The 12500-nt window shown below is 34.4% G+C and overlaps 1 protein-coding gene across 5 annotated transcripts in view; it reads right to left on the minus strand.

Annotated features, from left to right (window-relative positions):
- lrp13a (low-density lipoprotein receptor related-protein 13 a) overlaps positions 1 to 12500 on the minus strand; it is a 43501-nt gene that overhangs the window by 26470 nt on the left and 4531 nt on the right. For all 5 annotated transcript variants that reach the window (XR_015490382.1, XR_015490383.1, NM_001446543.1 and 2 more), the window contains 7 exon segments: positions 9373 to 9549; positions 7687 to 7902; positions 7317 to 7553; positions 6423 to 6638; positions 3741 to 3970; positions 2529 to 2658; positions 459 to 646 (listed from right to left, as the gene is read on the minus strand). Coding sequence is in view for 3 of the 5 variants with exons in the window: in NM_001446541.1 (NP_001433470.1) it covers positions 459 to 646; positions 2529 to 2658; positions 3741 to 3970; positions 6423 to 6638; positions 7317 to 7553; positions 7687 to 7902; positions 9373 to 9549 (1394 nt within the window). In the remaining 2 variants the exon portion in view is untranslated.

Here is a 12500-nt window from a genome sequence, read left to right on the forward strand (position 1 = left end):
ACAATTTCATCTAAAGCATCTTAATTTGTGCCACCAAGATGAAAGGAAGGCTTCAGGGAATTGGAAGACATGAGGGTGAGTAATTAATAACAATTTTCGGTAACATTTTATTTTGATGAACCCACATTTTGTTGACTATACGTTGCATTGTAACTACATGCCAATTACTTTGAGTATTAGTAGACTGTCTGCTTAATATTTGCTGATACTGCTCCAACACATTTAACTGACTATAAGATACTTTGCATTTACATGTCAACTAACACTAACCCCAACCCTAACAGTCTACTTTTGAGAATTAGTAGATGCAAGGCAACCTAAATTCAACAAAATGCGTAAAAGGGACCATCAAAATAAAGTGAAACCAAATTTTCACTACAAAAACTAACCCATTAACATACAAAAGATTCACATCCCATAACGTAATATCATAATAAAGCAGACAGAGTTGGCTGTACCGCTCCTGCAGGTGTGCTGTGGCAGTCTTGGGCACACTTTAACTGTTCAGAGCATTTCTCAGTCTGACAGGAGCCGCCCTCATCTGACCCGTCCAGACAGTTGGTGACTCCATTACAGAGTTGAGAAAACTCCACACACTCCGAACTCCCACACTGGAAGAGGTGAGGAGGACAGGACACACTCGCACCTGATCAAACACAGACCAGAGCAGTATTATTACTGCACATCAAGTTATTGCTGTGTGTTAGAAAAGCAAACGAGTCAATATTTAACAAGATAATGACTAATTTACATATATAAATTTATTAAAAAATATATATAAAACAAAAAACACCCCCACCAAGCTTTAACCATTGTCAAGCCTTCCTTACAATAAGCAATCAGTTAGAAAGTAAAAAATTCAAAGACTTTTTAAAACCCCTGCATGGATTTTGATTCATGTAAACTTGTATTAAAGTGAAAAAGTCTTCATATTTAACGTTTTTAATGTAAAATTTGAAATGTTTCTCTTATTGATGCAAGTTATTATTGTAATGTTTTTAATCAAAATTGATTTGCCATGAAATACTTGTAGCTGAAATAATACTTAGCTGAACAATCAAGCACAAAAGAGAGTTTGCAAGTCCTAATGTAAATCGACAGACTGGGTGAGTTATTTGTTTTTCACCCAATTCATCTGCAGTGTTAATCATAAAATGTAATATTTTATAGAATATTGATAACTTTTAACCATTGACAACAGGACAAAAATACTATGGAAGAAAACCGCAACCAATTTCCTGCATACTTAATGATATTTTCAGTTTAAAACTGAAGAAACTCAAGTTTACAACAATTGAAGGAGTAAATTATGACTATTAACATTTATCTTAACTATCCCTTTAAAGGTGCAGTATGCAAGTTTGACACCCAGTGTTTGAACTAGGTACTGCACTCCTGGATCAAAACACATTTTCACTCAGCTCCTCTCCTGGAGAGTCCACACAAGCGCAGGTTGCCAGCTTGACAACACCAACAGGAGCATGCCTGGCTATTGAGCCTTAAGGCTGATTTAAACCATTATCTGACTGAAAGCAATGGTACGCAATAGAATGAATATTTTCCATATTAAAAGGAGTTTTGTCCTAACCAACACCTGGAATTTATATTTTAGAAACAGCCATTTCTTGCAGCTGAACAACAGAAAACTTACAATGATAACCTCAGGTACACCTCATGTGCTTTATTCGGTGTTAAATGCCAATTCATCATTTACTGCTATTTTAAAATATATATATTTTGTGTTTTTTGTCTTTTCTCTGTAATTCTGTTGCACCGTAGAAGCTCTCACGAAAACAAATTCCTCGTATGTGTGATGGTTCACCTCAGATCTTGAAACTAAAATAAACCCTTTGAAATTAAACTTTAAAACTGTGACTGAGTGCAAGCCAACACTCATCAATGATTCAGAATCTACATTTAATAATGTTAAAGAGGTTTAATATGTATTAATTAGATTGTAAATCTTGCCATTTTGCTGGAGCGCAGCACAGAAATATTATTCTGTGCTTCTGAATTGCTGTATTTTGTTTTGTCTGGTGCAAACAGCCATCACAGCTAATTACTGCAAATTTCCAATTTACAATGTAACCCGTTTACCTAATGTTTAAGTTTTTAATATTAATTTTTGCTAATTAATAACCACCTCATGTGGAACTAAATCTGCCATTTCGGAGTCTGCTACTGTCCACCGGAGTTTGCTTTTTTGTTTGCAGACGTGTATGAGCCATCATGAATGAATGAATCAAATATTTAGTTTTCCACCAAGGCAACCCGGGGTGCTGAAATATAATTGGCTAAGCTGGCATTGGGTTAAATGACCGAAAAAGACAGATGTTCCAGCACGCAATGCACATTTTCAAAGCAGAATCTGACTTGAGCATTGGTTTTCAGATAAAGAATGTTACTTAGCATGCTTCTTAAATATCTGCAAACATATTATGGTATTTTTATACTTTAGTAGAGTCAAAATCTTACAGCACCTTAAAGAGTGATGACATCTCTAATGTTTTGACAAACTATAAACTCACAAGCAGATTCGTCACTGCCATCCCTGCAGTCTTCAGACCCATCACAGCGCCAGGATTGAGGGATACACTGAGTTTTGGAGGAGCAGGAAAACTGGTACTCGCCGCACTGCACTGGAGACTCCTTACAGTTCTGTCACATACATGAAGTCAAATTATAATCATATACTCAATCCAATCACAATCATGAGCAATTTTTTTTTTTTAACCAAATGCACTGTTGGTCATTTACAAAGAAAGTTCATCCAAAAATTTAGTCATTTATTCACCCTTCACTTGTTTAAAACCTATTTGAGTTTCTCTTTTCCGTTTATCTTAAAAGTAGATATTTTGAAGAATGCTGGTAGGCTACTTTCATATTATTTTTTCCCCTAATATGGAAGTCAATGGGTACCAGCAACCAGCATTTTTCTAAATATTGTCTTTTGTCAAAAAGCAAACAAACACAAAGGTTTAAAACCACATGAAGGACTAAATGAGGTAATTTTCCTTTTTGGGTTAACCATTTAGTAATAGCTTCTAGAATAAAAATTATCATATTTCACACCCCTGTCATCCAAAACAGGTCCAGAGTGGCCATCGAGAGGGCTGCTCATAAATTGGACCAGGCTGGGTTAAGGCATTTTCACTGAGGATGAGGAAAGTGCATCTCTAGTAAATGTTGTAATATGGCTTATAGGCAATATTCTGGATACCCAAAGGCAAGCCAGTTTCTACCCCATTTTCAAAAACTCAAAAAAGAAGTGTATTTTGATATTTGAAATAGCTAAATAGCTCAGAATCATTGAACAATAAGCTTTAAAACTGTGGCTTTCTCATGTAAATGAGCAGAGCACAGATTCTCTCTCATGTGCTCATGCCCAGACAGAGAGTGCAAAACTGCAAAGACCAGATAATAATAGCTGCAAACTAAAAATTTAACTCCTAGATTTGTGTTGATTGATTAGCTGTTTTTCTGTCAAAATAATGGAAAACATTTTTAATCATCTGTAAATGCTTTTAAAATACTTATGCGAGGCATTTAGTATGCACTTCCAAACACACAAAAACACATGAATACATTAATTTTTTTTATAAACCCTACAGTATAATAAAGCTAGCCTAGTTTAACAAAATTATGGATGAACATGGTAAAATGTATACATCTGTATAATATTGCACATTTTTATTTTATTTACAGTATTCAAGCATAGTATTTAATTTTATACGCAGCACCTTCTCATCAGTGCCATCTTTGCAGTCCGTCTCTCCGTCACACATCCACTCGTCCAGCAGACACTCGTGGCTCTTGGGACAGCGGCGATTGGTACTGCACGGCGGAGGCTCGGCACAGTCTTCCTCATCTGAATGATCTCTGCAGTCTGAATGACCATCACAACGCATGCTGAGCGACACACACTGACCGCTGCTGCACTGCCACTCCGCACTGCTGCAGCTCTCCTCACCTACAGCACAGATGCAGTCAGAGTCAAGGTATGACAATAGATTTTATTATTTAAAAAACATCTGAATATTTTACATGAACACTACTGTTAAACTCATTCATACAAATTCAACTTTCATACACATTCACAAATTCTAAAAAGAAATCACTTAAACTGGAAGTTACTGAGACTTCAGTATGTTGTACTTTCAACTTAGATTGAAAGATGGGCCCTATTATTCACCCAACACAATTTGTTGCCATTTTCATACTAGTGCAACCCTAATTTTCCCATTTGGCGGCATGTTGTTTAAATAGTAAATTAATTTGCGCCGCTTTTTGGGCTCATGGTTGTGCCAGTCTATAAAGGAGATGTGTTAAGGTGCATTTTTGGCATGTTGCTATTTTGAGAACTAAAATGTACCACGCAATTGACCAGCTTTCAGTCGCTGGTCAAGCGCGTTAGTAGTGCACCTTAAATGCTTACACATTGCTTAATACATACAGGATGTACAGCAATACACAAAGATTTTAACAAATGAAAAATAAAGTATTAAAATATTACAAAAATTTTTAATTTTCTACATAAATATAAAAACCACTGCCTCCATGCCTTCATGTTGGGGGCCTTTTTTCACTTTATTCATGTCAATCTGCATTTGTATAATGTTGCTATTATTATTATTATTATTATTATTAGTAACAGTATTTATTTTATATTTGTTTTAATAAAAATAACTTTAGGTTTGTGAGTTCCTTATCCACAAAAGTAAAGAGTAAAAGTAAAGAGGCTGAATGGAGGAGGCTCGTTCTTTATCCTCGCGATGCAGATGGTCTGTTTAGACTGTTTTCTCACTAGTGAAGCACTCAGTTGTTCCACTTACAAAGTCCGCCATATAAATAGCAAATGCGCCATGGAGTGACGCAACGGACTCTTAAAGGGAATAAGAGACGAGGCTCTGGTTTAATGCACGTTATGCTCAAAACACACCATTAACTCATTAAGAGAACAAGCACAACCCTGTTAGACCATGTGCCGCGGCGCATAGCGTATTTTTCCATCTTTAAATTAGCGAAAGTGGATTTGGACACATCCTTAATGGCTTTGCGCCTAGATCATTACAACTGAGCCCATTGAGTAGGGGCTTTCTTTTAACATATCATACCCTCATAGCAAACTTGCGGTAAGAAGGTGGTTTGGAAAATTATGGCTGAAGCATTAGACTGACACTGTAAACAGTGGAGCACTACTACAAATGCAGAAGCAAATGCTCAGACTTTGAAGACTACCATAACTTTCAGTGAATTAGCTTGCACAGATTAATTGTTCCGCTAAAGAACAAGTTGTGCTTGAAAAATAAACACTGTAAATTTAACAGTTTTCCTGTAGCAATGTTTTTTTTTATATCAAGTGGGGTGCCTCAGGGCTCCATCCTTGCTCGAATCCTCTTTACAATCTGCCCCTTGTTTCTGTTATTAGGAAGTATGACAAGGAATAAAATGTAAATAATTTGGATAACCTCTTGGCCTGTCAGGCTGATGTTAAGGCATGACTTGCACAATTTTTTTTTGTTTCAATGAGAGTAAAACCGAAATAATAATTTAGACCTTTTGGTTCTTCTATTACTCCTAATCTAAAAAATTATGATAAATTATGTTGTGAATTCTTGTGTTTGTCTAAAACACTTTTAAATCTTAGGTAAATTATGAAAAGCAATTCATGCTAGGGCTGAACAATATATTGTGTGAGCATCGATAGTGCAACATGTATCCACAATAGTCATATTGCAGCATTAGATTTAATATAACGATATTAAATATTATGATGACCCATGTTAATGTTTTATTGTTGGATTTTAGTTTCAGACACTCCAGAAAACCATAACAGTTTATTTTACTTTTATTTTTGCTGTCTCTATTTATATATGCCTGTAATTTATTACATTATGTCGCTTTCTGCATATAAAAAGATCCGATCACTCCAGTCAATGTAAATTCATTAAATCTTCCTGACTAAAGATATTTAAGTCTAGCAAAATTATATTTATAGTGCAAATATATAAATTGCCGTAAAAAAACATTGCAATGTCAGATTTTTTCCCAATATCATGCAGCCCTAATCCATACCTTCATCTCTTTAAGAGTGGACTGCAGTTCTCTAACAATTAGTTTAACAGGTGCACGCAAATGATCATATTACTCCAGTCATTGCGATAGAGTAGATTTGATTTTTTTACTTGTATACAAATCATTAAATAGCTTGGCTCCATCTTATCTTTCTGCCCTTTTGACTAAGCACCATCCAACTAGATGGATTTATAACCAACCAGTGTAAGATTTATAGAATCTAATTTCAGCTTTGCTTCAATAAATTTAATGAAGGAACAGTTAAATAAGTGTAATAGACAGGAGTTAAAACTAAACATCTTGTGTTTTAATTTGTAGCCATCCAGAGTTGCTGAAAAACCCCGTACCACAGTTGGCCTCATCGCTGCCATCCACACAGTCTGGGTCTCCGTCACACACAAAGGATTCTGGGACGCAGCGGGTGTTTTCGTCACATCGATGAGCGCAGTCATCATCTGGTTTGAAGCAGTTGAGTTCATCCGAGCGATCCTGACACTGAGGCACACCGTCACACAATTGCCGACGGTCGATGCACTTCTTACCATGTGCACACTGAAACTGACCTGAGGACAGATTACAGGTAATATTAATAATAAATAATACCTAGTTTTAAAAAGAACATGTTATTTTTGATTTTTTGTTATTTTTCAAAGATCCAGTGATATAAGAAAGAGACATGCATATCGTGCATAGTAGGACTTTTGAGCCCTATGGCTGCAATTGCTTAGGGTCCTCAATTCACTAAATCCACCCCTGTGTGTGATGCCATATTTAGTCTTAAATATACATTTAAATTTGTTGTATAATATATATATATATATATATATATATATATATATATATATATATATATATATATATATATATATATATATATATATATATATATATATTATTTATTTATTTATTAACTGCACCAACAACAAATGTTTTACAATGTCCAGAAAATGCTATAACTACATATCCAGGAAAAACATCTATATAACTTTAAGTGAACTACTTTCACTCACTTTCCTGAACTGCTTTAATTTATTCTAAATGACTAATTGATCAATTGTTAATATATGGTTTATCTGGACTCTTCAGGCCTCATTCATTATCTTCATTATAATACAGTAATCAACAATAGTGATTTACTACAAAACAGTAATTTTACTGGCAAATAAATTGAAAATATTAACCAAAGAAAACTGGTGCCTGAAAATTGCTTGACCCCTATTGGTGTTGTGAGTGTGTCTCACCAGATTCACACTGCACAGGGCAGTCTTCTTCATCAGAGCCGTCTTTACAGTCAAGCTCACCATCGCACACATGATTTAACATCACACAGTCAGTCCCATCTCTGCATAACTTCGAGGCAATAGAGCAGCGCAGAGGGCCTTTAGTTGCAGGAACATTTTGTGATACTTCATGCTCTCCTGTCATTTCTTCCTTTTCATCAAGGAGGTCTTCGTCATCATCATCATTAGGGTTTTCTTCTGAAAAAACAAGCGAAAATAAAACATTAAAACATAAAACAAAATGATCTTGTCCTTAGACGCTGGCTAGACATTATTAGGTGGACACTTTTAATGCTTATTAAAAAAAACAAAAAATGAACAAAACCCGTACCACAGTTGGCCTCATCACTGCCATCCACGCAGTCTACATCTCCATCACACACAAAGGATTCTGGGACGCAGCGAGTGTTTCCATCACAGCGATGAGCACAGCCATCGTCTGGTTTGAAGCAGTTGAGTTCATCTGAGCGATCCTGACACTGAGGCACACCGTCACACACCTGACGAAGCCAGATGCACATCTTACCATGTGCACACTGAAAGTGACCTGAGGACAGATGAAAAAATGTGAAATTAAATAACTGTGGTCTGCATTTTTGTTTTTTACTTGGCCTAAATGCACTATTGCACAAGTAGCACTGAAAACTGTAATATTTGCTTTCTAAAATGTAGTTAACACTGAGTACCTGGAACCGGGTCGGTGACAATTTACTTCTGCATTATTTAAATTTTAAAGGTCTGCACTGGCACAATACCCCCATAAGTTGTTCTGTTCTCTCATCAGTTGGAATAGAATAACTCTTGCATAGATTGAGACACATTTTTCTTTTTTCTATGCTGTAAAAAATAATTTCCATGATGTGTTATCACAACTAATTTCCTTTTGTCAAGTCAACTTAGATTCACTAATGTACTTGAGATAACAAAAGATTTTTAGTTTAGGTTGATTAAAATAATAGCATGGTGGTAACGCACTGATTTAACAAAAAAAAAAAAAAAAAAGTAGTTGATTCCACTAATAGATAGTTCACTTGACTAGAGTCTTTATGCTGCGGATTTGCCCAACGCTCCGTAGTCAACAACACAGAAGGCATTTGAACGAAAAGGCATCATTTTCTCCCTTTCAGAGGCGAGCAAAGACGAGCAATTTTGATGGTAAGTCCTTTAAAAAAAAAAAAAAAAATCAATAAAAAAAAAAAAAAAATCAACGTTTTTGTGTCACGTTAACTTGTCAACTTCATGTTAATTGTTACAACAATCTTTAAGTTCATTTAACTCAATTTTAAGGTCAGCTGTGTAAACTTCCTAGTCGTTACAAAAAGCAATATTTAGTTCATTTAACTCATACTTTTAAGGCAACCACGTAACTTTCAGTTTGTTAAAAACTAACTATTTGTGAGCTGACAAGTCTTGTTCATATAACTTCAAATTATATTGTATCAATTTCAAGCAATCAAATGGATTAAGTTGACTTAAATTCGTTCACTCAACAGTTTTACACTAAGTTGAGTGTACTTAAATTTATAAGTCAGCTTAAACTGCTTGAAGTTGATGCAACACAAAAGAAAAATGTGTTGAATTGACAAAATCACTTCAGTTATTATAACTCAAATTAAGAATTACATTAAACTCAATTAAGGCAACCAGGTAACTTACTTTAGGTCAAACTAACAGATATATATTTTTTTACAGTGTATGATTACGGACATGTGCAGGAACTAACAAAAATGATTACAGCAACCTAGACCACACAGGACCTAAAAAGGTACAATTTCAAATTTGAGTAAAAAAATAAAAAGAAAACTTGGAGGTGTTTATTATAACACAGACAACATGCATTTAGTTTAATAACTTTCAATTGTGTTTTATGAAAATCCTAATGGTTTTCTATAAAATGATACAAAACTTTTGCGTTTACACCTATGCATGTGGATTTGGGAAGCTTTTGAATTTGGGTAGGCAAAATTCAGGCAGAAAGCCCAAAATAGCACTTGACTTTAAACGTATCAGATCTTACCTACGCTGCAGACTGTGGGACAATTATCTTCATCGGACCCGTCATCGCAGTCGTTCTCACCATCACATAAATGAGTGTTTAGCACACAACCTGATCTGTCTTCGCAGAGCTGGAAGCCCAGTCTGCAGTACGGCAGAGCCACGTCTTCAGAAACCACTGCAGCCAAAACACGTTCAGCTGCAACAGAGACACAGCAGATCATCAGACACATCTAATAAGTACTGTTATGTACAATAATATTTACATTTAAAGGAATAGTTTACTTAATCACCATTTAATTACCCTCCAAACCTTTGAGTTTGTTGAACACAAAGAAGATATTTTGAAGAATGTTGGAAACGTGTAACCATTGACTTCCATAGTATTTGGTTTTCCTACTTTGGAAGTCATTGGTTATGGGTTTTCAACATTCTTCAAAATATCTTCTCTTTTGTTGAACAAAAGCAAGAAACTCCTACAGGTTTGGAATAATGGGAGGATGTGAATGTAAATGAAAGTAATCATTTTTGGGTGAACTATCTTATTTACTCAAAACAGTTGGGTTAATAACCCAACAGGTAACCCAATGATGGGTCATTTTTGGCACCAACCTGCTGATTATTTTAATCCAATTCATTGAGCTGTTAAGGACAACCCAACAATTTGGATTACAAAAATAACTAATTTGTTGGGTTATTTGGCCAAAAAGTGTCTTAAACGCTACAGTATATAGTAAATTATTATTATTGGGTTGATGACTCCGCTGGGTCCTAAAGGTGAGAAAGACAGCCGAATATCTCAAATATGTCTATCATTTCCCCATAAAAAAACTGTAGAAATTAACACAAGTTGAGAAAGTGTTTTTATCCATATATAGATTGACTATGAATCGCGCGTTTGTATTAAGAGTGGTGGTGAAACTGATATAAAAAAACACGACACGCAGAGAAAATTAAAAAAAACAACAACAACAATTTTATTGCGTTAGAACCAGGGGCGTATTTTGTGATCTTGGGGCCCTAAGCAATTCCAGCCAAAGGGCCCAAGAAATGCACCCTACTTTTTCTACTTTTAATATTTATTTATATTGCTGTTTTTCTTTAATCACTCAATATTCTGATTGACATTTTAAATTGATGCAAAGCTCTACATTTTAAATGATTAGTTTTCTTAAAATGAATTTACAACTAAAATAAAAAAAAAGTTAAATTTGACTGCTGGACTGCTTAATGATATATATTTGATTTTGTAATAATAATACTACATAACATTACATTATAATAATATTATATTTGATTGTTTATTAAATAATATTTATGTAAAAATTGTATTTGTTTAACTCACCATACAAAATATGGTAGAAGACTATGTTATATATAGTTTCACTCTAAAAAACGTCGAGTTATTTAACCCAATGGTTGAGTTGAAAATATTTGGTGCTTTGTTGGGTTATTTTAACCTTTATTAGGTTATTTATTTAATAACTCAACCAGTTGGGTAAAATATTTGAATTTCAAAAGTTAATTGATTCCACTGACACAGAAGAGCAGTATGTTGATAAGAGTGCGTAATTGTTTTACGTTTTAACGTTTATTTAGGCTCAAATGCAATAATATTTTTGTTATTTTTTATCATGTCTAACTTTCTCTAGTGATTTTTATATCCATTTCACCAGCACTCTCAAACGCTTCGTTAACCGATCTATATTAAACAGATAAAAACAGTTTATCTACCTCCTGTGTTCATCTCTACATCTTTTCGGGGGGATTGATACACGTATTTGGAGACACTGCTCGCTGCAGAGCCACTTGAGCACCAATGAGGGGTAGCTTGAGCTCCAACTCCTCCTCCTATTAGCTGTTTTAATGCGTACACCTGCCCCACCACCCATAACCCCCAGTGACACCACTTGTAGAAGAAGTGCAAGGGAGGAGGAGCTGGAGCTCAGCTCTGCCCAAGTGGCTCTGCAGTGAGTACCACTTGCATATTTGAGATATTTGGCCATCATTCTTGCATTTAAGACCCAAGATCAACCCGGTGTCGCGTACAGTATTGTTGAAGGTATGTTGGCTTTTTACAAAAAACATTTCCTTTTGCTTAAAAACTATATTGTAGCATTTATATAGTACACTCTAAAAAACGTTGAGTTATTTTTTTTAACCCAATGGTTAAGTTAAACAAATTTGGTGCTTTGTAAGGTTATTTTTAACCTTTATTAGGTTATTTAATAACTCAAGCAGTTGGGTTAAATTTTAGAATTTCAAGTCAACTGATTTAACTGACACAACAGCTAATATGTGTACTTAACGTTGTTTTTGCATTGTAAAGTTTATGTAAGCTGTAACGCAATAATAATGTTGTTATTATTTTTATCAAATTACCTCTTCGTGTCGTGTTTATATTCTTTCCACTAGTACTCTTAATTATTGATACAAATGCACACTTCATAGCCGATAAATCGCTCTCTCTACCTCTCGAGTTCATCTCTACAGTTTTTTTTTAGGAGGAAATACACATTTTTGGGATATTCAGCTGTCATTCTCACCTTTAGGACCTAGCAGAGACAAAAAAAAAATAAAATTTGATCTAAATAATGCAATGCATTGAGTTAAATTACATAACCCAATACTTTGGGTTAAAATAACCTATATAGTTGGGAAAGTGCTATAATAACCTATAGTTGGGTTATATGTTGGGGTATTTTTAACCTATTTTTTCAGAGTAGGTATAATTTATACTTCTAGATGTTTATTGGGGCCCCAAGATTTCCTGAAAAAATATTTATTGGTTAAATCCGCCCCTGGTTAGACCTTAAATAAACCTTACAATGCAAAAACAACATACATAAGCATTTAATAAAGCTGTTCTGTGTCAGTTAAATCAGAAACTCAACATTCCTAACCCGACTAGTGTAGTTAATAAATAAATAACCAAATAAAGGCTAACAATAACCCAAGAAAGCACAGAATATAACCAAATTGGTTGAGCTGTTAATAAATAAACCATTAAAAAGTATATATATATATATATATATATATATATATATATATATATATATATATATATATATATATATATATATATATATAAAACAGTAAAGCACTAAATACTCAAACATTTGGTCAAATAAATAACCCAACATTTTTTAT

Source organism: Danio rerio, chromosome 5 (genome assembly GCF_052040795.2).
Source record: "Danio rerio strain M-AB ecotype USA chromosome 5, GRCz13ab, whole genome shotgun sequence".
In the NCBI taxonomy this organism is placed as follows: Eukaryota; Metazoa; Chordata; class Actinopteri; order Cypriniformes; family Danionidae; genus Danio; species Danio rerio.